Source organism: Marmota flaviventris, chromosome 3, assembly GCF_047511675.1.
Source record: "Marmota flaviventris isolate mMarFla1 chromosome 3, mMarFla1.hap1, whole genome shotgun sequence".
NCBI lineage: Eukaryota > Metazoa > Chordata > Mammalia > Rodentia > Sciuridae > Marmota > Marmota flaviventris.
The window spans coordinates 172,799,611-172,826,720 of record NC_092500.1 but is presented as its reverse complement, the minus strand read 5'-3'; the positions used below and the strand labels follow the sequence as shown (position 1 = coordinate 172,826,720).

Below are 27,110 nucleotides of genomic sequence, written 5' to 3'. Positions count from 1 at the left end.
CGAGGGCCTGGAAGCAGTGTCCATCCACCTGCTCAGGAGCCCCTGGGACCTCACTCCACCCCCTCAGGCAAGTTCAGAGGTGTGCAAGGAGAAGCTCTGAGGAGCCTCTTCCAGGTGCACACCCGCTATGGCCAAGCACGGAGTCCACAGAGCAGAAGCGTGTCCTTTCATACTGCAGAGGGCAGACTCAGTGAACATCTGGACACCAGCAAAGGTGGACTTCACACAAGTCTTCATGTCAAACTTCATTTGAAAATGTCCCAAATGCTGACACTAAAACCATTATCAGATTCTACACTTCAGCCTCACACATCCTCACAGATATTTCTCTATCAAATCAACTTAAGTATTAGCATTTCCTTCAAATTACCCTGAGTTTCACGAGGGCAATTTCAAAACAGAACGACTAATGCCCTAGATCAGAGGTCAGTCAACTTTCTCCTAAAGGGCCAGAATCTATTGTTTTAGCTTTGTGGGCCACCCTGTTACAGCTATCCAACTGAGCCCTTAAATTGCAAAAGCAGCTCCAGTGATAAACAAAGAGTCGGGCTGAATTCCAGGGAGACCGAACTTACAAATCAGGAGGTCAGCCAATCACAATCTGTCCACCTTGGCCTCCAAGCCATCAGTCACAAACAGCATTGCTAACAGTAAAGGACAACACAAGTAAAATATGAACTTTAACACAGGAGTGCAGCTGCCTTTTTTTTTTTTTTTTTCTAAAGATGCTGGGGATCAAAACCAGGACTTGGTACATACTAGCTCCCCATAAAATTTTTAAAAATTGTTTTCTAAAATTAGTGATCAGAATACAAAAACAATCTCTGAACTGCCTAGTACTTAACATGCTTCTAATTTTTATAAAATGAAGAAATAGTGCTTAAAATGGCACAATTCTGTTGAGAAAGGGTAAATGAACCTCTGGGAACTGTAGTCCAGAGCACCCAATCTCCAATCAGACCTGGATCCAAATTATGGCTCTAGCTCCATTTCCTTGATATCAATAAGCACCCACTTATTAGGAAGCTCAAAATAAATGAGAGATAATATGGTGAACCAGAGAGTGATTGGTAGCAATTTTTAATTACTATGGGAATTTTAAGATTTTTTTTAAAATATATTTGGTCTTGTCTTAGCACTCCTACAGAGGAACTCCCTGAAAAATGCTGGGGTCAGGTGGGAAACACGAGGAGGAGGAAATACAACAAGCACGTGCAATATGTAAAAGGAATCGGAGCAAAGAGCAGAGCTGCCCAGCACCTGTAGGGCGGCGGTGACAGCTGCTGAGAGCAGCCCTGAGGGCCAGTGCAGCAGGGGAGGAAGGAGCAGGGCCTTCACTCAGTAAGATCATATCCAGGGACCACGGCTTCCACCCCATTCCAGTAGCACCTCCCCCAACACACACACACACACCAGGCACGACAATAAAAACCATCCCCAGAAGTTTCCCATCGTCCCTGATATGAAAGGCGGGCAGATCACTGCCACCCGGGAAACAGTACTCTCAGGCCTACAGTCTAGCTATGAGCAACTGACCATGAGAGTGCCCCAGATCCAGCCTCCTAGAAAACCATTGTGAAGCTAGTCAAACCCTCCACAGTCGAAGATTTGGCTTGAACGGGTATGCTTTATCTAATAGGTTGGTTGTGGCATTTGAAAACAAGACTTGCAAAAGAAACTCAGAAAAGACTGCAACTTGATGGTTCTGTTTTGGCCGAATTCTCTTCTGTGGTTTCCAGTTGAGCCCTGTGATGTGACAGAACCACCTGGACTAGAGCACGGGATCCACTCAGCCACGTGCTCCATGGGCTTACACAAGCATCACCTTCACGTTACTCACCCTTGAAACAGGAAGTCTGATTGGTCTAAACCTCATCTCCCAGCTCTTGGGGCTGGGGGCATAGCTCGGTGGTAGAGCACTACCCAGTATGCACAATTCCCTGGGTTCCTGGATTCTATCCCTAGCACTACCAAAAAAAAAAAAAAAAATTCAACCCAGAATCTCCATCCTATGTCTTGCTTCATGGACCTCTTCTTACCAGGGTCCTGTGCTGCCCTGAACCAGCAGTTCAGCTCCTGTACATAAAGGATACCAACTCCTGTCTCTTCATGCCATAGCAGAGTGAGGTGTTAGGATCATCTAATTTCCAAACATGGTATGTGTGAACAGTGACATTATCTAAATCATAAAGTAGCTACAAATTATCCAGGGAGCTAAACAAAACCCACCTCTTCCATATACTGGTATATTATGGCCTTGACAGCTGGCATGTTGGTGGCATCCATCATCAGGGTCACTGCTTGCCCCTTCCGAATCTTCACCACCCCTTTGAACACCTGCTGATTATTGTAGCAGGCCGCCAAGGTAGCAATGGCCATCACCTAGAAACAGCAGGAGACGGAGAAAACGTCGTAACGGCCGGGCGAGCAATCCTCAGCAGGACAAGGTGAGAAGGCCAAGTAAGAGCTGTGAGCAACTGACCAAGAGAGCGCCCCAGATTTCTGCCTTCCCACCCCCCCTTTCTCAACAACACACAAGATCAAGCACTTCTGCAGCTTTAGATTATTCTGTAATTCAGCACCAAAAGTTATCATTTTATTTAGAAAAAATGTTAATCTGTCATTCCCCATGCTAGAGCAATGGGTCACTAGATCTGAAATATGGCCAAAATAATATCTGGAAAGAATTTTACATTTTTTACTACAATGAACATAATTATTATATATTAAAAATTACTATGAGGTGCCAGGGTATGGTGGGTACCTGCCCCTTCCGAATCTTCACAGTCCTAGTTACTTAGGAGGTTGAGGAAGGAAGACCACAAGTTTAAGGATAGCTAGGCAATTGGCAAGACACTGTCTCAAAATAAAAAATAGAAAGGGCTGAGGATGTGGGCTCAGTGACAGAGCACCCTGGGTTCAATGCTCCACCCCACACAAAATAATGAATAGGAAGAAAAACCACAGGACGGTACGATTTCCTATTCTGAACAGCAAACTATTTTAGGATAATGGGAACCTTAGATAGACATGCAGATTTTAGTTCCAACTACCATTTGAAAGTAGTCAGAGTAGAACAAAATCAAACCAAGTTTCTAAACTAGTTAAATCTTTTCACTTTCTTCAATTAAACTTGAGTCGATAACTGAAATAACTGGTAAACGCAATTATCAGGAGCAAGCTCCTAGAATATCAAGGGGCCAGATCGACAGATCAGGGTTTGTTATCCTAAGTCTAGAAAAAGAAGAAATATTAGGTGTTTAATAAAGATTTTTTAAAATAATAACAGCTTCACCTAAGTTTTACCCTGAATTCCCAATAAATCTACACTAAAGCCCTTGATTAAACTGTTGACCATAAGAATCTAGCTAGTTTAGAATAGTTAAGGGGCAAAAAGTGAATCTAGAAGGTTGGTTCTGGAAAAGAGCAGACTTAACCTTGAGGTTGAGCTGAATGTAGTGCCGGGAGGCAAAGGGGTACTGTGAGTCACTGCGAGTCACTGCCTGTTCTCCAGCAAGAGGAGACACACTGGAGTCACCCCCTAAGGAACACTGTCCCCAAGTAAAGAAGAGTCGGTTGCACTCCACCCCCCTTACCAGTGCTCCACTCCCTTCAGCCCCCACTTCTACACACACCAAGAGGAGCCCCAATCCATACCTGTGGAATAGCACAGAAGTTAAACACACTCTGGTTCCGGAGTCTTGACAGGTAGGTGATGACATCAGGGATGTGGTGCAGGGCATTAGTTATCAGTTCATTCAGGCACTGCACCGCCAAGTCAATGTTTTCTGGCTTAGCAAAATCCCCCAGCTTCTTAACATACCTGCTCCAAACCTACCAGATACGGAGATTAAAGAACAAGTCAAAAAAAAAAAAGAACAAGTCAACGCATGCACAGGAGAATTTACAGATGACATTAAGAGATCAAAAAAAAAGTGGCTTTGTGAATCAGCACTGTGATCAGGTCTCTTCACTACTGACTCATTTCTCATAGAGATGGAGCCTGCTCAAAGACATCTGATAGCAGTCAAGGCCAATCACAGTGCACACTGGGAAGGTGTCCCTTAGAGACACCCAGGACGCTGGCACTAAGCAACGCCTTAGACTCACTTAAAGAGCCTCCTGCAGCTGGAAGATGTCAGCTGAGTCCCAAACAAACCCAGCTATGTACACAATCAGCTATGGCGGCACTACAAACTAAATGTTTTTGTTCAGGACAACCAGGCCTCAAAATAATGAAAGATTAACACCCCATTCTGATCTCGTAAGAATGCTATTGAACAAGCACAAATGGGACAAATGGAAGGGTCTGCACTCCAGGAACATTACCTCCCTGCATCTTACAAACTTGAAAGTCAAAAAATATCAATTCCAGTGAGATTGGTTTGATGAATTTTAAATTAATTAATTTATTTTGGTTTGATGATTTTTAGTGACACTATCTAGGATTCTTTGGAGAGTAACTTTTATTCCTAGGTAATTCTTTAACTTCCTCAAAATAAATGACTAGGCCTAAAAGGACTAGAAGATTCTACTGAAAGTCAAATTCGCTATACATTCTTAATTTGCACTTAAATAACGAAGATTGATGGTAGTAAACTGTTCTGTGGAACATGGAAAAAAACTGCTTAATGAAACCTCATTTTACCCATCATCCAGCCTCAACAATGGACATATGATCAATTTTGTTCTATCTATACCCCCAACTCCTGAATTATTTTAAAGTAAAGTCCTAATGTATCATTTCATAAGTACTTTATTATGAAATTCCAAAAGATAAGGAAACTTTATTGTATATTTAAAATATATCATACCTAAATAATAATATTAATATTTAACAAACAATAGTATTCAAATTCCCCGACTGTCTAACTTCCCCTCCCCTGGTTGTTCCAAATGAGGATCTAAACAAGACCCACCATTGGCTACGGTGGGTGTCATAAGTCTCAACCTTCAGGGTCTCTCTCATTCTTTTTCTTGCCCCGTGGCCTGACAGATTTCCTACACTCTGGATTTTGCTGTTTGCATCCCTGGCATTCTTGTAAACTTAAAGGCCCCACAGGAACACATCCCAGGTGACCTGTGTCCCTCCCTCAGAACCAGCCTCCCCAGAAACACAGTTCCAGAAGGCTTCCCAACTTCACACCAACTGGGCGTCCTGTAGCGGAGTCAATTCTAACGATGTCTACCCAGAGAGGGCTTCAGATCCCACAGGTCACTTCAAAAGACTGCCCCCTAGACTTGTGACCAACTGGTTATGAAATGGGGTTCCCACAATACCCTCCTTAGCTGTAGTTTAGTGGAGTGGTTCACAGAGCTCAGGGAAGCACTATGTTTTTAGTAATTATAAAGGACACAGATGAACAGCCAGGTGTCAGAAATGCATTTGGAGACGTGTGGGAGAAGGGGTTTGCATGACCTCTAGGGTGCCAGCCACCCTATAGCTAAGGAGCTCTCTGATCCCAGTCCTGTGGGTTTTTAGGGAAGCTCCTTATACAGGATGATGGATTAAATCATTAGCCAATGGGGATCAACTCAACCTACAACCTTCTAATCACATGTTGTATGGTCCCTCCATTCAGTCTCATTAGCATATTAAGAAAACTTGTCTCTTGGGAGATTCCATAGGTTTTAGAAGCAGTGTGCCAGAAAACTGACATAGACCAAATGTGTATTTTCTTTCTTTTCAGTAAAAGGGATTGAACCAGGAACACTCTACCACTGAGCCATACCCTATTCCTCTTATTTTTTATTTTGAGACAAGATCTTGCTAAGTTGCTGAGGGTCTCACCAAGTTCCCTAGGCCAGCCCTGAACTTACAATCCTCCTGCCTCAGTCCAAATGTACATCTCTCATAAATCACAGTATCATACTAATGACTTGAATATAATGATCAACTTTATGATTCAAAATTTATATAACATTGTGAGCTGGGCACAGGGCACACATCTGTAATCTCAGTGACTTAGGAGACTGACAGATCATAAGTTCAAGCCCAGCCTCAGTAACTTATTGAGATTTTTGTCTCAAAATAAAAAATAAAAAGGGCTGAGGATGTAGATCAGTGGTAAACCACCCCCGGGGATTAAATCCCCAGTACAAAAATAAATAAATGGAAAGCAGACAGCCTTGTTGAGTTACTCCATCATGTACGGAACAGCAATTTCCAAAGCTGTGCCTAAACCTGAGTTAGTAGACTGTAATAAGTACTCCATTTTGAGTTGAAGTGCTGAGGCACAAAGGCACAATAAAAATGACCATCTGCAGACTTACCAAATTAATCAGAAGCACATGGATGCATGGGCATATCAAATTCAGATCATAAAGACCTGGACACAAGGTTATTAAACACACCACAAGAGGTCTGTGTCAAGAAGAGGGAGAGGGCCAAGTGCAGTGGTGCATGCCTGTGGTCCCAACTGCTTGGAAGGCTGAGGCAAGGGGAGTGCAAGTTCAAGGCCAGACTGAGCAACTAATCAAGATCCTGTCTCAAAATATAAAATGGACTGAGGATGCAGCTCACTGATAGAATGCCCCTAGTTTCAATCCCCAGTATTGCAAAAACAAAAGACAAAAAACAAAAAGTAGGAAAATATTGATAGCTTATACTATAGATGATACATTTATATACCTAATATGAAAAGAACTTCTAAAAGTTAAGGCCAGCCACCTTATAGAAAAATGGGCAAGGAGATAAGGACAGATAGTTCACAGGTAAATACTCAGTCTTCCACCTAATAAAAATTTATGTTTAAACCACCCTGAACTCAGACTGAGTATGTAAAAGACATGTGACTGGGAAGACCTCTTCAGTCTGTCAGTTAGAGGACTCAGCCCTCTGGCTATAAGAACAGATTTAGAAGAAGCCCAAGAGCCAAGCCCTTCCTAAGAAATCTGTGGCTAAGCTAGTGTACCTATGCTATATCCGCCACTGGGAGAAAGAGGGGAGTCAGCCAATGACACAGGCTAGTCCTGGCTGCTGCCACTCACTGAACAAACTGAACCCTGACCTCTTCCCCACCAGCTCCAATGATGCCCGAAGCAGTAGGTCTCTTGTTTCTGCCATTTGTAAACACAGGGCTTCATGATTTGTTTTCAAAGTGTTTAAAATAGTTTTCCCCCAAAATACCCAGAATCTGTTACCTCCTGAGGCCAAAACTCTCTTCCTTCTCTCTGGTCTTCCAGATAATCACGAATGATGTTTGTTTTCTGCAGAAATAGTCCCATAGAGTTTGCAAGGTTTACGTCTTCACCAACTACAGGGTCTTCAAACTCTGAGGCCGAGAACAGACGGGAAAGGCCAATTCCCACTAGCCCAGCAACATAGTGACAGTACTGCAAAAGATGATTTTTTAAGTCTTTTAATATGAAATTTTCACTGAAATGGAAATGCTGGATATCATTGGCTACAAAAAAAAAAAAAAAAAAAAAAGCCTGTTCCAAATATTGTACAAGCTCTTACTTTGATTAAAAAACACAAACATGTACATGTAAGAACTGTGCACTAAAGATTTAACACCAACCCTGTATCTCTGGCTAATGGGAATGAATGTTTAAGAACAAAGTACCTCCACCATGTGCTAACACTGCTAACATGAGCACCCTGCATGAGCAATCTTCATAAACACCTCGTGTGGTGCCTACTCTTGCTACCTTGGCTTCACAGATGAAGAAACTGAGACAGGTAGAGTCCATTGATAAGATCACTCATCTGTGCAGCAGAGGGCCAGGGATTCAAAGGCAAGTCTCCTGGCTTAAGAGTCAGGCTTTAGCATCACTAAAACTTAGCACATGTAATTCTTAACTATCAAAGAATTTTCTTCCTGAAACCAGGTTATCAAAGCTATCCTCCTTTGAAAAGGGTGTTCCAAGACATCTAAATGCAATACCTTTATGTGAAATGAATATCTATTAGGCAATTTTAAAAGAGTAGTCAAAGAAGGTACACTCTCTGGGCAGTCTACAGGAAGAGAAAAAGGCCAGAGACGAATCAAGGACACAACAAAATGAGGAGAAAGCACTTGAAATGTGTTTTCAGACAAGAAGAACCTAGAAGGAGTAAAGATTGGCTGAAGTAGTAGATGGATAAAAAAAAATGTGGTATATATACACAATGGAATATTACTCAGCAATAAAAGAGAATAAAGTCATGGCATTTGCAGGTAAATGGATGGAACTGGAGAAGATAATGCTAAGTGAAGTTAGCCAATCCCAAAAAACAAATGTTGAATGTTTTCTCTGATATAAGGAGACTGATTCATAGTGGGGTAGGGAGGGAGAGCATGGGAAGATTAGACGAACTCTAGGATAGGGTGGGAGGGGAAGTGAGGGGACAAGGGGTTAGGAATGATGGTGAAATGTGATGGACATCATTATCCAAAGTACACGTATGAAAACACGAATTGGTGTGAATATACTTTGTATACAAGCAGAGATATGAAAAATTGAGCTCTATATGTGCAATATGAATAGTAATACGTTCTGCTGTCATATATACAAAAATTAATTAAAAATTTTTTAAAAAAAAAGATTGGCTAAAGTTAGGTAGAAAAAAAATTAGCTGTGAATAGCTACTTGAAATTGATAAGATTTATAAGAAATTGAAAAACGTTAGTGTATCTATAGTGCTCTCTAGGGGGAAACACATTTTAAAATAATAGTTCTTTGGGTAGGAACACTCTTAGAATAGAGGCCTATATAATTCATCTTCCTTCAAATTTGAAGGGAAAAAAAATCTTAAAATATCCAATTTTATCTAATCAGAACTGCTATGCAACAGTAGATCCGCACTGCAGAGAAGGAGTTACTACATGATAACCAGGGATGGGCCTTGGCCAAAAGGAGTTTCAATTTCAAATTTCAAAATTTTAAATCCAGAAACTGAAGTTCTAGCACCAAGCATGCGCCTGTTAACTCAGCATAAATCAGCAGTTTCACAGACATTTCCATCAAGTTTTTCTGGTCTCTGCAGTGCCAAGAATCAAACCCAGGACTTCACACATGTTCAGAAAGCACTCCACCACTGAGCCACATCCTCAGCCCTCTCCATCAAGTTTTAAGGTGCAAAAATGAATGGGCCAGACTCTGGACCCACTGACTCAATGAATATGGATCAGTGTCTCTTTTGAGATCCTAATTAAAGCCCTAGTAGAGGTACAAAATATGCAAAATCTAGATTTTTTAAATGTCCCTGCTTCCACAGGAGTGACATGTAGGTCTCACAAGCACCATTCCTGTGGAAAACTGGACAAGCCACTCCACCCCTACCCCGTATTTTATGTTCCATTTGGCCCCTGCAGCCAAGTACATCCCCTTGCCCAGATGAGCTCTCCCTCACCTCCAGGCCAGCCTAGCCTACAAGGCTACAGCCTACAAGCCTACAGCTGCTGGGCAGGAGCAAGCTCTGTCCAGATAAAAGCTACTATGATTGTATTTGCTATACCATCTATCCTCACAGCCCTTCCAGCTACTTCTGTCCCCTGAGGAAGATGCACTCACCCCTGGGGAGGGGGAGTTTCTCGCAGTTCAGTTTCCAGGTATGTTCTTCTATAACTGCTATGGATTGAATGTGTCCCCACAAAAAGCATGTGTTGGAAACAATCTTCGGTGCAACAGGGTTGCAGGGGTATCTAACGGAAGGTGTTTGGACATGAAGGCTCTGCCCTCATACGTGCATCAATACCAGTTATAAAAAAGCTAGAGGCTGCTAGTTCAATCCCTTGCTTTCCACCACATTATGACACAGCAAAAAGCCCCCACCAGACACAGGTCCCTTGAACTTTTCCAGCCTCCAGAACCGTGAGAAATAAATTTTAGATCTTTATACATTACCCAATCTCTGGTGTTGTGTCATAGTGACCCAAGATGGACCAGGTCAATAACCATCACATAAATTGTGGGAGGGTGTAAAGAAAGTTGGAAGCATCTCCAAGTGTCTTAATTCTTTTTTTCTTTTCCAGCAACGAGATTGAACCCAGAGCCTCACACATGCCAGGAAAGCACTCTACCACTTAGCTATGCCACCAGGCCCCAAGTTCCTTCTTTCCATAAGGAGATGGTAACAAAGGAAGAAACAGTTATTAGATGCAATCCAAAATTAATAGCTCTGCATTCTCATGAGCTGTTCTTTGTTTCTAAGGAAATGGACACATTATATAGAAGTATAAATGACAGGGATGTCTCAGAAACAAACTGGCCAAGCTGGCACTGAGTTTAAAATATTTCTTAAGATAGGACTGAAAATAACTCAGATACCAACTAATGTACATACACAGTAAAAAAAAAATTAACAAAAACCTTTATTTTTAAAATTTGAAAACTACTCATATTTCTATATTACATGACATAATTTGGTCATTTACCTAGTCTTCACACCAAATCAGATACAATTTTCTAAGCTCAAGGGTACTTTTCTAAGTACCCTTGAAGACAAGTTAAATCTACTTTGGCCTCATTTAGTAGTAAGCTCTCTAGGGCTTGGATAATTTCATAGACAGAGCATTAAACTTTAAGCCCCTTTTAAGTGTTTACAAGGAGTCATTCAACCTAAACAGATGAAATCAGAAAACTTGGAACTGGTGGACAACTTTGTCCTCATTCTGAGCTTAACCATAAAGACGGCCAGTTCCATTTCAGGTACCAACCACAGACCCTATTTCACAGAGACACTGACCTTGTCCCACTCCCGTTCGGAGGTCACGTTCTTATCCAAAAACTCTGCCATTCCAGTTCCCATTCTCTGGCAGATGTCAGCAATCACTGTTTGATATTTCTTAGCCAGATTTCTAAACTCCAAGGAGATCTGAAATGGAAATCGTAAAAAATAGAAAACAAAAATTCTGTACTTTCATGTACCAAACAGAAAGCTGTGCTCTCGTAAAAAGCTGGGCTCTAGTGAGGAGCAGGACCCAGTTCCCATCATCAGTTCTCAGTTTACACCATGAAGCTGCAGTGCCTTCCTCAATCTAAGGCCACACTTTGAATTCCTTGAACAACTCCATTAATAGCACGTCTGCCGCCCAGTAATTCTTCCCAAGCCCAGACTCTAACATAGAAAAGTAGTGCTGATATTTCTTTCTTTTAAAAAAATATTTTATTTATTTATTTTTATGTGGTGCTGAGGATCAAACCCAATGCTTCACATGTGCTGGGCAAGTGCTCTACCACTGAGTCACAACCCCAGCCCCTGTTTTTTCTTTTAAAATTATTTCTACTGCACAAATTCTTTTTTCTTTTCTTTTTTTTTGCAGTACCCGGAATGAACCCAGGGATACTCTACCAAGTTATGTCCCCAATTCCCAGCCCTTTCCACTTTTTATTTTGAGACAGGGTCTTGCTACTTTCCCCGGCTGGCCTTAAACTTGACCTTCTCCTGCCTCAGCCTCCTGAGTCAATGGGACTACCTGCCACTAAACCTGGCTATTACACAAATATTTTATTTAAGTTTAAAGTTCAAAGAACTGTTTAGTGATTATCAAAATACAATCTAAAAGCACCATGAACTTCTTAAATAAAATACTAAGAAACATTAACTGAGCTGACACAACACTGCCAACAATGAATAGATGCTCTTAAAGATCACAAGTATGAGATTTGACCTGTGTTTACAGAAAGGTTAGAAAAACTTCCTCAGGAAACACCTAAACTTAAGGGCTTAAGGAAGCACCAGCTGGCCTAAGGGACACAGCAATGGAGAAGCCTGAGGTCCTATCAGATTTCCCTGAGGAATATCAATTGTTAAACCCAAAAGACCCACTAAACCAATCTGGGTGCTCCAGAGGCTAATGCAGGTTTGTGCCAACCTGGGCATTCAGCAAGACCCTGTTCAAAATAAAAAACAACAAGGGCTGGGGTTTAGCTCAGTCTTAAAGCACACCTGACTTCAATCCCCAGTACACCACCCCCCTCGCCTCCCAACACTGCCACAAGGAAAAATCCCTTCTTTTCAGAACAGCTGCTCCAAGTCAAAGCCAAAAGGTAATTCCTAGGGTGAAGGGAAACAAACTAGCAACTCTACCCAGGGTTATGTGAATCCCTGACTCTCCATAGCTCCTGGCCAGGGCATTTCTATTTATAAGAGGACAGGCCAAGGAGGGCAGGAGCTTAGATTCCAAAACACAAACACTGTTCCCCTTCTAAGTCTGACCTATTCCCTTCAGCAACATTTTGGTATTTATTACATATTACGTAACTCAAAAAATGAAAAAAAAAAAAAAAAAAAAAAAAAAATCCAGGAAAAAGGGACCAGGAAGAGCTCTGATTTCCTTGCAGCCTGAAGGAAGAAGCACAGCCTGCAAGCAACTCAGCCTCAGGCTGAGCCTCACGCCCTCCCCCCACCCCACCCCAACCCCAACGCCCAGCCACCCTGCTGCCCTGGGAAGAGGCTAGGAGCCCCATGCACCCTCCAGGGAGCTCTGTCCAACAATTACAGCAGATACCCAGGTCTTGGGTCACTTCCAGCTATTCAAAGGACAGAAACGCAGGAGTCAACAGTGAGTCCTTGGATAGTGGACAAAGGACAAATCCCAAGGTGTGGGCAAGGGGAGCATGGAGCTTCCATTAACTCCTAAATACAAATTTCCCTAATTATAAGCCTTAGGAGCTTTGTGATTGAAACACTGGGCATGTCTACCTTCACCTATATTTTTAAAAAAGTGTTTTTTGTTTTTTGTTTCAGCGAACTTTTAAAAGAGGCAGTAAAATGTGCCATGTAAACACAAGGGCTCTGGGGTCAACCTTCTGGATTCAAATTCCAATTCTGCATTTTAACTTCACAAGTGATCTTAGGCAGATGCTTAAGTTCTTTTTGTCTTTTTTATATATTTTTAGTTGTTGTTGGACACATGCCTTTATTTTATTTATTTTTATGTGGTGCTGAGGATCGAACCCAGCGCCTCGCACATGCTAGGCCATCACTCTACCACTGAGCCACCACCCCAGCCCAATGCTTAATTTCTTTATGCTTCTGCTTTCTCAACTATGCAACTGTGGATGTTAATGGTACATCACATACTAGGGAGCCTGCCTATCAAAACTATTATAGATAAAATAACAAACAGTAAATTAACAATGAAATATTTTTAGGTACAGATTCCTAGTAAGTTACTCAATAAATGTATGATAGTATTGCTATTATAATTTAAAAACCACCCAGTGCTATTTCTTGAGCTACATTTAAAGGTAGAGCTCTATGACTTTGAGCTTGCTACTTATTCCATGTGAGAAAGGTAAACCTGAATCCATAATATATAAAGAGTTCTAGAAAGCCCAGCTTGAAATGATACCAGCTAACGTTCACTAAGGCAAAAAGAAGCAAGTCCAAACTCCAGACACAAACTGTGCATCAAGTAGAGTTCCCTTGGTCAGAATGCTCAATTTAGGATTATTCCTAGAACCTGCGGGACCTGGGAGAAGAGTACAAATAGAGGTCCACACATCACGGGTGGCAAAAAAAATAAAACAAAAATTACCTCTTGAGCTAATAACTTGTTCATTAAAACATGTTCTACCTGCCCTGTCTTGACAAATACATCTTCATAACAACCTGGAGTACAATGTTTGAATGATGTGTGTACATATTCTGATACTAGGGATTAAACCCCAAGGCATTTACCACTGAGCTATACCCCCAGCCCTTTTTATTTTGAGACAGCATCTCTCTTTAAGTTGTCAGGCTGGCCTCTCTCTTGCAATCCTCTGATCATCATGCCCCAGCCTCCCAAGTCACTGGAATCGCTGTCCTGTGCCATAGGCTCAGCTACTTCATATTCAAATATGAAACTTTCAAAAACAGAGTGTGATTTTTCCATGGAATGCTGCAGGCAAAAGAAGATACTTACATTTACAAACATTGAAACAGTATCTGAAAATTTACTAGGTATCTCCCGCAAATGATTTTCACATTCACATGTTTGTGCCTTCCATTTTTACAATACCTAAGACATTTACCTCATGATCAGAAATCAATTACTATAAATCTACTCTACTCAAAAGTAGTTTGGGAGGTTTTTTTCTGTTTTGGAGGCCAGCTCTAGCAATATTATTTTTTAAAGGGTGAACACTCTGATTACAAATGGGGTGCAACCACTGCTTACAGCACATCTGCCTTAGCAGAATTCAAAGGTCTTCAGTGAATCGCTATAATTTCCAAGGCCAGTCAGAGGGAACCCATCCTCTGAGCACCAAGCACCAATACTTCCCCTCACCCCGTCCTTCTCCATAGACTCTTTTCTTTCTTCTTTTCTCACATTATACTATGTTATATTTTGGGCTCTGGCACTGAAGATATGAACTTAGCAATCTGAGGTAACCCCTGCCCAAAGGAGTCTTTCTCAAACTAAGGGATAGACTCTCCTGTTCAGCCTACTCCCTTTCCCACTCAGATATGTAGATTTATTTCCTTAGCAAAAGCAACACAAGGTCTGCCTTTCATTAAAACTCTGGCAACTTTGGGGGCTGCTGTGAGCAATTAGGAAACATGTGACTTTGTTAAGTCAAACCTTTGCTCACAGGAAATGAAAAGAGTCACTTATTATATTTACGTGATGACATGTGCAAACACTAAAAGAGTAGGACCTAGTCACCTGTATAAAATAAACCTGAGGAATCCTCAAAGCTCAAGGCTTTAATTATGTTCCAGGAGAACAAACCAAAAAGTAAATATGTCCCAGGCACTAAATTCTTTGTATGTATGAAATTCCTCAACCCTCACAGTTCTATCCTCAATAATGAGGACACTGAGGCGAAAGCAATTAAGGAATTTGCCCAGGATCATAAAACTTTAAGTGGCAGAGGATCACCCTGCTGCTCAACCCTCATCCCAGCTGCTAAAAGAGCTCACTTCCTACCTCACAGGTGCTACCACCGCTGAGCACCAACCCCAAGCAACCAGGCTCAGGGAAGTCAGGTGACATTATAACAGTAGGTCAGACTGTGAAAGCCTGCCTAACAATCTACCTTTTTCAACACAAAAACTGAATCCAGTTTTCCATGAGAATAAACACTGACTTCAAAACAACATACGTGTAATAAGGATAGTAGCCAATGCTATTCAAGAGCTTCACCTACTCCAACTCTTCTAAAGCTCAACACCATGAGGTAGATAATATTACGGTCCCCTATTTATAGATGAAGAAACTGAGGCACAGAGAAGTTATGCACCAGTGAATGAGCTGGAATTCCAACCCAGACAACCTGGCTCCAGGGTTCTCCTCCATCACATCCTGCTGCCCTTAGACTGCTTACTTTACCTTCCTCTACAGCTACATGGGACAGCTGACACTACACTGCCAGGGTAACGACGTGTACACAGAAGAGACTCGTAATTAGGCTACCGTGGGGAAGTCCTCCAGCACTTGTCGGTCCTTCTCCTTGCTCTCCATGAACCGCCAGTCTGGATCGTAAAGGAAAGTGTGAAAGTTGTGCAGCAGTGGGACCTTTTTTTCCACACTGATGGTCATGTCATCTTCCAGGGTGTCCAGAGCTCGGAGAACCAGATAAAAGATGCACACTGCGTGGCTGCGGAGAAGGGAAGGCTATTAACGTATTAGAACAAGAAGCCAAAGGTGTCTGTTTTAAGATAACATGTCATTTGTACCAGGCCATTTTCTAAATCCACCTACACCCTTAACTACACAGAACTATGAAAGGAGCCCAAGCCCTTTCATACTTAACAAACTTATTTATTTATTTTCCTTTCTCAAATGGGAGTAATATACTTTTATAGCTATTTATAAGGCACAAAATTTAAAACCTACTAGGTAGATGTTGCTTCTGCTCCCAGAATCAACTACATTTAATGTAGGCCATTAGGCAAAATGGGCAGTTAGGGAATGTAAGCAATGAGGGTTGAATAGGTCCACATATACAAAGAGTGAGTCTTTCATATCCTATGAGCAAAGGTTTGATCTAACAAAGTTACATGTTTCCTAATGTTTAGGCATTAGTGCCAACAGATCAAATGTTTAGAACCAACTAATATTTTGGAGGTAAAAAAGAAAGCAAAAAAAACCATAGTAACTTCTCATAGATAAAGGCAACTAGTATAAATTCACGTGTGTCATCTGCTTCTGATTGTTCGGAAGGGCAGCTAGAATACAAAATAGCCTGAGGGGAACCCAGAAAAATGCTTAAGCCTCTCTGGGGCAGGTTCAGCTGCCAAGACTAAAAAAAGTTAATAAACATCACCATCCCCCACTGCTTCTCTGAAAGGGCGGGCCTGCAGGGACACTAGTAGATGGCCATGTGCCTGTGAGGGCATTCTAAAGTAAACATGCACGTTTCCATCTCACTCCTCCACTCCAGGCATTTCCTTCACTCAGGATGGGCTACTTCTGGCTAAGCCAGGGCAAGAAGACTGCAATGCTAAGTGCTGAGTTAAAGAAAAAATAAAAAAACAAACCAAAACTCGGCTGGAATGACTCAAAGGCCCCTGGAAAAGCTCTCTTCTCCCGAGTCAGAGCGCAGCCTCTGCCACTCACCGCATTTCCCCATCCAGCGCCTGGATAACAGCTGCGAAACTGCGACTGGTCTGATTCAGATACTTGTAGCAGGTTTTCAAGCTGCTGCTGAGAGAGTCCTGCGGACAGAGAAGGCACACCGTGGTCGGAGACGTCGAGGAGCAGGAGTGAGTGTGGGACTGGGGAAGGAGGCCGGCCGCCGGGCACCGCAGCCGAGGCCCATCTTTGGGAGGCCAGGGGGCTGGAGGTAAGGGGCAGCCGCGAGAGATGCCAGCGCCAGGGCCCCTGGGCGCCGCGGCGGGGCTCAGCACCAAGGTGCGCTTGAAGAGGGACATAGCCTTGGTGCTGCAGGCGGCTGCGGCCATTGGAAACGCGGGTGCACGGGAGTCTTCCCTCCATAGGCCCCAACGGAGCTGGGAGGCGCCCACCGAGGGGCGCGGCAGGAGCTCCCTGCACCCCAACCCCAGTTGCGCAGGCGGAGCAGGGCTCCAGCGGGCCACCCCGCCCCGCACGTGGCGCCCCGCCCCGTCCCCGCCCCCGAGCCGCAAGTGGCGCCGCGGCCCCGCCCCCGCCCCAACCCCGTCCAGGTCCTGCCAGCCTCCCGCTCTCTTCGGAACCCACAGTGCGGTGGTCCCGGTCCCCCTCCGACAGGCCTGCTCTTACTCCCGGTGAGTCTCACTTGGACCGAGCATCGCTCAGGCCCCGCCGAATCCGCTTCCGACCAGACCTGGCCTTTCCGACGTGTCTGTCTTGGCATCGCCCCTTTTGGCCAGAACCCCCCCAACCAGCACACCTGGTCGCTCCGGCCTGCCTTCAGCAAATGTCCGGGTCTGCCCACGTTGGCCAGAATCTCCCCGCCCCCACCCGGCCCACTATCCTGTCTGTCGTTTGCGCCTAATTGGAACTGCGCTGGGTTGTCTCTTCCCCCCACTGCAAACGTTTTTCTGAAAATAAAGTCCGCCTCTACCACTTCAACCACTAAGTCCGCTCTGGAGCTCCATTAACACCTGTCACGCCTCTGCTGGCCTCTGGAAAGCTGGCTGTTCCTTTTAAGATTTCTTCCTCTTCTCTTTGAAAGGAGTAAAATGAAGAAAGCTGTTTCCCGAGCGTTACACACTCCCCTAAGAAAAGCAAGGACTGCTTTTTTTGAAGGGGAGAGCATTTACAATGCAAGTATATCAGAAAGAATTGCAGTTTGTGCACATTTTTATATAAACTTTTCTTTTAGCAGTTTTAGGTTCACAAAGAACTGAGCAGAAAGTCCGGAATTCCCATAACCCACCCTCATCCCGCACACAGTCTCCCCACTCTTCTTGAGAAATGGGAAACATCTGAAATATCTAATAGCAAGAAAGTGGGTTTTGGTTTATTTATTGTATTTTATTTAAATACAGCGTACCTACTAGTAGGAAATCCCATAAAGTCACTCTGGGATGTTAGTGAAACTTGGAACTTGGTGTGGTCCAGGTGAACTACATTCTTTTTTATTTGTGTGTATTTCCTAACATGGTTACATACTATTTTTGTCTAAAGAGTAAAGCTTTAAAAAATTACATAATCTTGAGAATTTGGTTTTATTGCCATTTCCAGTAAAAAAAAATTATTAATAAAAGCTAATGTTTAGTGGTGACCATATGTAAGTACAGTACAGTGTGTGGCACATAAAAATATCCAGGAATGGATATAAAATAGTCTAGGATATATTCCTAGACTATTTTAAAACAATTCACAATTCCTTCCCTTTCATAATGGGGAAAAACAGAGTTCATAAAAAGAAACCCTATAATGGCTCTGTGAGGAGAGCCAGGCCAGTTCTTCACATGACTCACTGTCATCAAGCCACAGGGACTCCCTGCACTGCGCTGCCCAATGTTTTCATCTTCAGATCAAACAAGTGGCTTGGAGGCTGATGTCTAACCAGGCATTTCAGTGAATGCAAAGGTACATCAATGGGGATCTGAAGAGCAGCCATCTCAGAACACACTACCCCTTTCCCAACACAATAATAAGCATGCAATAGTAATAAGCATACATTTTTATGCCCCTATATAAAAGGGGCAAGCTACAGAATTTCCTTCCCTGGCTCCTTTACACATCACTTTTCCTGTCACCCATTTAAGTACCTCACCTTGAACAACAGTTCCTTCAAATTAAGGAATACTACTACACAGGAAGGTAAGGCATATGAGGAAAACAGCTTCCACAGCTTGAGTCCTATGAGCCTGTCCCTAGGGTGTCCCGCTGTTTTCTACAGCTGTCTGAGATGCAGTGCACATCCCAGGTGACAAAACAGGGCTCAAATGAGAAAACAAGGCTCACTGACATTGAAGGAAGGGTGTAGAGTGGCTCTAAGTACAAGACTGAACTCCCAGAACTGTAGGACAACTACCAGCCCACCCTGCAGCCTTCCTGATTTTTATTAAAACAGGTTTGCTCGGGAGGGAAAACACAAAAAGCACAAAACTCACACACTTCAGAACTGGATTTAGACACAAAAGCAATGACCATCATTCATTTATACACACACTGCACTCCAACCACAATATGTACGTAACCTTTAGTCTTTACTAAATCTTCAGGAAGATATTACAGACCTCAATCCACATGAAACCTCCATGGCCAGATAACTAGCAGAATTCAGAATTTTTCATGTCCAGAAAACAGACAATAAGGTACACATAGAGCCCTAACAGTGAGATGTACTGATCTGTTGATGGATCATTAGTTAAACCAAGAGGGTTTCAACTTAGAGTCAAATCAGGTTTTGTTCCAAGTGATTGAGAAAAACCTGGAGTTGAGAAACTGTGATGAAGGTATTTTGACTGTGATCTGTCTTACAGATGGAACTGTGGCCCAGAGGTTAGCTTACTAAAGGTTGTCCAACTAACAGTACTATTGAGCCAGGAACTAGACCTAATCAAGAGACTTCAGATACTGGTCCAGGGCTGGGGGTGTAGCTCAGTGATGGAGCGCTCCACTAGCAGTGTGAGGCTCTGGGTTTGACTCTCCCCAAATAAGATGTTAGTCTAAGTAATATGCTTTAGACTTGATAGAAGTCAGATCTCTGGTTACAAAAGCCCTGCTTATACATTTGGTGATGTCTCCACAATGCTGAAGTGACCCACAATGCATTTCTCAGAACACATGCCCATTATTATGCTATATACATGCTGTATTTTGAGGAAAGTCAGATAGTATTCAGAACATCCACTCAGAAACTTCTAGAAAACTTGAATGGAGTGCCAACACATGCACTGACTATACCCAAATGAGAGGATACAGAAAGAGTGAAAATGATTTTCCAACTTTATGCTTTTGCCTAGAATTGCCTAAAATCATATGATCCTTAAGTGGAAGTATGAATTATACATTGTGCATAGTGAAAGGGAGGGAAATCCTGCTTATTCCATTTTGTGACCTCTGAATAATGCCACACAACTTACATGTGGCAGAATGTCCCTAGATTTACTGATATGTTCATAAAAATATAAGCCAAATTTGCTGAGCCCTGAATTTCTTCTTCCTTTGTGTGTGTGGGTGGGGTGGGGTGGGGGTGGGAGGTACTGGGGATTGAAAGCAGTACTTTTCACATACTAGGCTACTACTGAGCTACACCTCAGATCCCTGTATCCTGAATTTCTATGACAGAAATAATAAGCATTCAATATCAACTAAGCATACATTCCCACCACCCCCTCAGCTTTTGTGTTACTTAAGAATTAAGAATATCAAGTGAAGGGAAATGTATTTCCCTACTTGTTTCCTCTAGTTAAACACTTCTTTTTTTTTTTTTTTTAAAGAGAGAGAGAGAATTTTTTAATATTTATTTTTAGTTTTTGGCGGACACAACATCTTTGTTTGTATGTGGTGCTGAGGATCGAACCCGGGCCGCACGCATGCCAGGAGAGCGCGCTACCGCTTGAGCCACATCCCCAGCCCCTTGATTATTTCTTAAAAAAAAAAAGGCTTGCAGGGGTATATAAAAAAGTGCTCAGAAAACAACTAACAAAACAAATACTGTACCATATTAATTTGAATTTTAGAGCTAGAAGGAGGAACCCCACCAAAGCAACTCTCCTGATAATTCCTCAGGTACCCGCCTCATCTGTCCTACAACAGGAATAGTGCAAGTCTCATTGTTTAAAAAATTCAAAGGTCAGGCTGTGAAGTCTTTCTCCATCCCTTTACCATGGTAGGGTTGGTTACCTCCCATCCCCAGAGGTAACCAACACTACCATTTTCTCCAGGAGGCTCAATTTATAAAGGGAAGAGTCCCTGGCCCCTAATCACAACCTACAGGTTTACCTTTACCAGACCTCACTCAGACACTCAGATCCCTTGCCCTGCTATTAATTTCTTTATAGAATTTCCTTCTACCTGAAATAGTGTGCACTTGCTTTACTTGTCTCTCTCTCCCACAAAAGTCAGGTCTTTTGCTACCTTGTCTACTGTTTAATCTCCAGCACCAGAACAACATCTGGTATGCAACTGGTGGTCAAGTATTTGTTAAATGAATGGATGGCAGACTTGTATGAAGGTGCAGGAAGGGAAGAAAGAAACTATGTGTTGCAGAGCACCTTTGATGTGCCAGAGTTGCACGCAACAAAACGGAGATCTGATCACGCAATGTCTGGGATCACACAATGTCTGGGATCACACAGTGCTTGAGCTCTTTAATCTGAGCCACCTCCAGGCTGGAAGTGCAGATGTGTTCAGACAAGCCTGGCCAGGCATCCTGGATCACCACTTAGAAGCTGTGGGGCCCTGGAAAAGCCACTGAATTATTTTCTGCCATGTTTTTTAACGTGTAAAAGGCAGTAATAATAGTATTTCTTTCTTAGAAGTTGTTGTCAAGATTGACTAAGTATACTAAGTTAAAAAAATGGCTATAAAAATATGTAGCTCTTCCCATCAGGAGATAAATCTCTACTTCCTTGAATCTGGGTGCCCATTGTGACTTCTTTGGACTAAATGGACAGTAACAAATATGACTCAAGCATAGTCCTGTGTGAGCACCGGGATCTGCTCTCTTGCAGTGTCCACGTGGAGGGTTCCAGGAAGAGCCTGCTAGATGATGAGATTCGATCCCCTGACACTCTGGTTACAGCCTGCTAGCCACCCCACCACCCAGCCACAAGCTGACCGGTCAGTTGGGACGCTCTGGGGAAAACAGCCAATCTGGTCCAGGCCAGAAGAATCCCCAGCTGGCCAAGAGATCTGTGAACTAAAAAACAACTATTACTTTATGTCACTAAGTTTGGATATCTTATATTGGGGCAAATATACATAACATAAAATTTACCATTTCTCAAGAGTTCATTTGTACCAACTAAACCCACAGGAGGGCATCCCTGTAATCCCAGCTATGCAAGGGGCTAAGGCAGGAGAATCACAAACTCAAGACCAGCCTGGGCAACTTAGTAAGACCATGACTCAAAATAAAATGAGCTGGGGACGTGGCTCAGTGGTACAGTGCTTTCCTAGCTTATATGAGGCCCTAAATTTAATCCCTAGCACCAAAAAAAAAAAAAAGGACAAGAAGAACAATAGGAAAAAAAAATATACTCACAGGTTGAATAACCAAACTCCCAGAGTTCAGGTCACTAAGTTTTGGAATGGTTTGTCACCCAATACAAACTAATACGCTGAGATGGTGATTTAAAGAGCTTAGCACAGCCTCTGGCAAACAATAAGAAGTCAATTGATACCTATTATTATTAGTGATTTGGTTACTCTAACACCCAGTATTATCTCCTCTCACTCCCTGTTAAATAGTATTCTAAAAATATCGCTTTGGTCAAGTCACAGCTGTGCTTCTGACCACTCCCTACTGAATATGGCCCAGCTTCTGGCCAGCACCTACCCTGGCTGACTATTCTTGTCATTCCACACACAAGTCCTGGCTTTTATCTTTTCCCCTCTGAACGTTCTCCCCACTAATCCAAATCTGCCCTTACAAAATATCACACCTTACAAACCACTTTTCCCTTCTTTTCTGAAAACCCTTCTTTCAAAAAACACTTCCACATCACTAAATACCCAAAATTTTCTTGGGATTACTTGACAGACTCTGGATTGTCTTTCTTTAGTGCACCTGCTCTCCACTAGACTGAATGTGTTCAGCGGGATAGGCATTTCCACTGTGCATCCATCACACGACAGTGGGTTGTTCACCTTTCAGCTGGATCCAGACCACCTGTGCTTAGTGCACCTTTGTGGTCCACTACCTTAAGGATAAGTAACACAGCGGGGTTAAGAAAGCAAGGGTCAAAACCCAGCTCTGCCACCTAATAACTATTGGAGGTTAGGCAATTAGCTACCTTCTCTGGGCTTCTGTTTCTTCATCCATAAAACAGAAAAGACAACATTGGCTTCCTTAAAGGGCTATTGGATATTTAATAGATATTAGAATAAAATTTGTGTGGCACATAGTAACAGCTCAATAAACATTAGCCAATTATTATTATAACACCCTCTAACTAAACAGTAAATATCTAGGTTTCAAGTCTTCTAGCAGGGCACCCTGATGGGAGAGTGGGTCTTCAACAGGTACAAGTAAGAGATTCTGGACTGACCCTAATTTCAAGTCCACAGTATGAGAGGACTGCCTGAAAAAGTCAATAAACACAGACATGAAGGGCGGGGAAAGTCTTGAGAGGCAGTAAATGGCTTTACATGTTCTGGATATTTTCTTTCTTTCTTTGTGGTCCTGGGGATGGAACACAAGGCCTTGCACATACTCGACAACAACTGGGCCACATCCCCAATTTGTTCTTTGTCTTTGGTACTGGGGATTGAACCCAGGGATACTTTATCATTGAACTTCATCCCCAGCCCCCCCCCCCTTTTTTTTTTTTTTTGAGACAGGGTCTCACTAAGTTGCTTAGGGTCTTTATAAGTTGCTGAGGTTAGCCTCAAAATTGTGATCCTCCAGCCTCAGCCTCTCTACTCCCTGGGATTATAAGCATGTGCCATCACAACAGATCCTAGCACTAATTTCTTAAGTAAAAAGAAAGAAGTAAATATGACAAAAAGTTAATACTTAATCTCAAAGATAGACACCAGGCAGTGTCTAATATTATTTTCAGAATTTTCCTATTTGTTTGAAATATTTTGTAATTAAAATGCATTTTTAGGTTAATGAAATCTTAAGGCATGTTAATTAGCAATAACAACATATATAAGAAAGAAATTAAAAGTTCTTGGGCTGGGGATGTGGCTCAAGCGGTAATGCGCTTGCCTGGCATGCACAGGGCGCTGGTTCGATCCTCAGCACCACATAAAAATAAAATAAAGATGTTGTGCCACCGAAAACCAAAAAATAAATACTAAAAAAAAAAAAAAAAAAAATTCTCTCTCTCTAACAAACAAACAAAAAAAAGTTCTAAACTGGCAGATTCGGTAACAAACACTCACAATCCTAGAGACTTGCCTAGTCATAACTCTGGGGACTGAGGCAGGAGGATCAAAGTGTGAAGGTCAGCCTGGGCAATTTAGCAAGACCCTGTCTCAAAATAAAAACAAAAAGGGGTGGGGGTGTGGTTCAGTGGTAGAGCATTCCTGGGTTCAATCCCCAGTACTGCAAAATAATTTTTAAAAGAATACATAAATAAAGTTCTAAAGTAGCCAGACCATATTAAAAGTACAGTGGGACACTATACTTTAAAGAGAAAGACCTGGTTAGTACATGATCTGGAAGAGTAACATATGATGAATAAAGAACACAGAACATCTGACTTTTATGTCAGTATTCCTAAATAATTTGAGAGTTCTCTAGCACACTTCAAGTATGTGTACTCAAAACAAGGATTAGCCTCCCTGTGGCTCTAGAGGTAGAACAAAGAGTGAGAGTTCACCTCACTCTAAGGTAACTCTTCCTGAAAACTAGGTGATGTCCCTAAAGGGAATAAATTACCTGTCACTGGAGTTCAGGAGACTGAACAATTTGAATTGTAAAAGAGATTCTTTGTCTTAAGTCACTGATCTCTGGAAGAATCTGACAATAGTGGAACTTCCCCCAATGCACAAATATATAATAACAAATACAGATTAAGTATCCCTTTTCTAAAATGCCTGGGAACAAAATATCTGCATATAAATAATGGGATCTCTTGAGAATGGGATCCAGTCCAAACATGAAATTAATTTGTTTCATATACACCTTCTACACATAGCCTGAAGGTAATCTTATACAATATTTTTAGTGCAACTGTTTTTACCACACCTGTTGTGTAAGGTCAGATGTGGAATTTTCCACTTGTGATCATCATGTCAACACTCAAAAGGTTTCAGATTTTGGAGCAATTTGGATTTAAGATTGGGTATATTCAACCTGTATTTACAAATAATTTCAAGAGAGTCCCAAATAAGAAATCCTAATAAGACTCTCAGGTTAAATATTTATTCAACGTGGCACAGAAGCAATTTAAAGCTGTATTTTCTTTAGGTAGTCCTCAAAAGATTAAATCCCTATCCCAGCCAGTAGTGGTTTATTTTCCCTTCTGTAAATTATCTGATGACATTTATATAAGTTTATCATGTTTAAAAAGCTAGAGTCTTCTTGATGACAACTTTGTTCACGTGCATTGAAAAGCTATCTTGTTTACTATGGATAAAGAACATCAAAAAGATTCCTATTTTCAAATAGCTTAAAATCCAAAGTCAAATACAGAATCTTGAATCTGAAAGAGACATTGGGAGCATAAAACCAATACACAAATAGCAACAATCCATAACTAGGGGACTGCTACAGGGTAAAACAGCATTGGAGAAGGCAAGTTTACAAGTAATAAGAAGACACCTGGTTGGGTGGCAGCAAAAGAAGTTCAGTGGATTAGACAAAGGGGAATGGGGGGATGGGAATAGGAAAGACAGTAGAATGAATCTGACCTAACTTTCCTATATTCATCATATGAACACACCACCAGTGAAACTCCACATCATGTACAACCACAAGAATAGGATCCTAATTAGAAGTCAAAATATACTCTACAGTCATATATATATAAAAAGAAAAAAAGAAAAGACATCTTCTTACCTATCAATAATTTAATTTTGTGGTTCTGGGGATGGAACCCAGGGCCTCACACATGCTAAGCAAGCCTATATCATGGAGCTATGCCCCCAGCCTTGTTTTGTTTTGTTCTGAGACAGGATTTCCCTTACTTGCCCCAGCTGGCCTTGAACTTGTGATCCTCCTGCCTTAGTCTTTAAATAGTTGAAACTGCAATTGTGCACCACCACACCTGGCTCTATGAACAATTTTGTAACACTTTATTGTCCCAATAAGACGGTGAGCTTCTTATTTGTCTACATCGCGTATCATTCTGCCATCCATACTGCATGCAATATAAAATCTAGCATTGAAACAGGTGTTCAGTGAGTGTCTGCAGAATGGTCCACAAGAGGGTGGCAGTCCCTAGAACTAGACCTTAAAGGATGAGAAACATTCTAAGATAAAGGATAAAACGTTCTTTTCTGATAAGAGAACATTTGAATACAGTATCTGACTGTGATGTTTTCACTGCGGAAAATAAAAGCTTTTGATGTAAACCACTAATTTGATTTCAATAATTATGCAAGCATAATCTTCTTTTTGGAATGGCATCACAACCATTCATTTAATAAAGGGTAAAGGCATGAGGCAGACGAAATATAAATAAAACCAAGCAGTCAATGTCTGTCCAGCCAATCAACAGGCACATAGCTAATAAGAACGTGGAGGAGTAGGTATGAAGCACAGAGGAAGGAGCTAGCGACTGCAGGAAGGCGGGGAAGCTCTTGGAGGAGGTGATATGACTGGAAAAAGGAGTAAGATTTCATTCCAGAAAAATGTATTCACATGATAATATCTGCACAGTTCATCATGTTTACAAAAAAATTCTCTGACCTGTCGTCTCCTACTTAACCTACCCCCCAGTTTCAGTTTGGGAGCTCACCTATTAGAGCACAGATCAACATCAGGGCTCACGGAGAAGGAAATGCGCACCTAAGCTACCTGACAACCAACGGCCTGGATCAGCGGGCTGGAGCGCGAAGGCCGTCAGGAGGACAGTCCACCGCGCTGGGTGAGGACAGGGAGCCGGGGCGGGCGCCCCCGGCGTCGGGCAGCCGCTCGCCGCGCCCCTCGCCTGGATTCCGGGAGGCCGCCGCGGCGCACGGCCTCCCGCCCGGCGGGGATGCAGAGATGCTCGGCCCACCTGGTCCATCTTGGGTATCACTTTCCACCTGCCCCCCATCCGGAAGCGCAGCAGGTTGTAGAACTCCTCGGGGTGGCCCAGGCACTTCACGAACTCCATGCTGCGGGATGGCGGCGACGGGCTATCAGACCTCTGGGATCACTTCTCAGGATCTCTGGCTCGCAATTGGCGGCAACCCGCGGAGGTGAGCCAAGGCGGCGCAACCCGGAAGGCGGGCGCGGAGGCGGGCCCAGCGCGGCGGAGCCCCGCCCAGGTCCCGCCCACTTCAACCGGCCTCGGGCGCTCGCGCGGCTACCCGGAGCTCGCGGGGTGGACTGACGGGCGCTGATTGGGCAGAGCCGCTCGCACCAGGAAGACGCCGACCAATCGGCGGCAAGACGAACCTGGCGTGACGACCACGCCCTAGAAGCTCATTGGAGGGTTGAAAGAAGCCTGAGAGCGGGATTGGTGTCCT

At 42.8% G+C, this 27,110-nt stretch overlaps 1 protein-coding gene across 2 annotated transcripts in view; it reads right to left on the bottom strand.

Annotated features, from left to right (window-relative positions):
• The window catches only part of Fdft1 (farnesyl-diphosphate farnesyltransferase 1), a 30,681-nt gene extending 3,825 nt beyond the window's left edge, over positions 1–26,856 (bottom strand). The window contains exons 1-7 of one of the 2 annotated variants that reach the window (XM_027927003.2): positions 26,657–26,856; positions 16,479–16,576; positions 15,333–15,516; positions 10,673–10,801; positions 7,144–7,335; positions 3,658–3,834; positions 2,230–2,382 (exon numbers count right to left, since the gene is read on the bottom strand). In XM_027927003.2, coding sequence (XP_027782804.1) covers positions 2,230–2,382; positions 3,658–3,834; positions 7,144–7,335; positions 10,673–10,801; positions 15,333–15,516; positions 16,479–16,576; positions 26,657–26,755 — 1,032 coding nt within the window. In that variant the 5' untranslated portion in view covers positions 26,756–26,856. Of the gene's footprint in view, positions 1–2,229; positions 2,383–3,657; positions 3,835–7,143; positions 7,336–10,672; positions 10,802–15,332; positions 15,517–16,478; positions 16,910–26,656 lie in introns of those variants that run through there. The other variant, XM_027927002.2, reaches the window with a different exon arrangement.
• Positions 26,857–27,110: the final 254 nt, after the last annotated feature.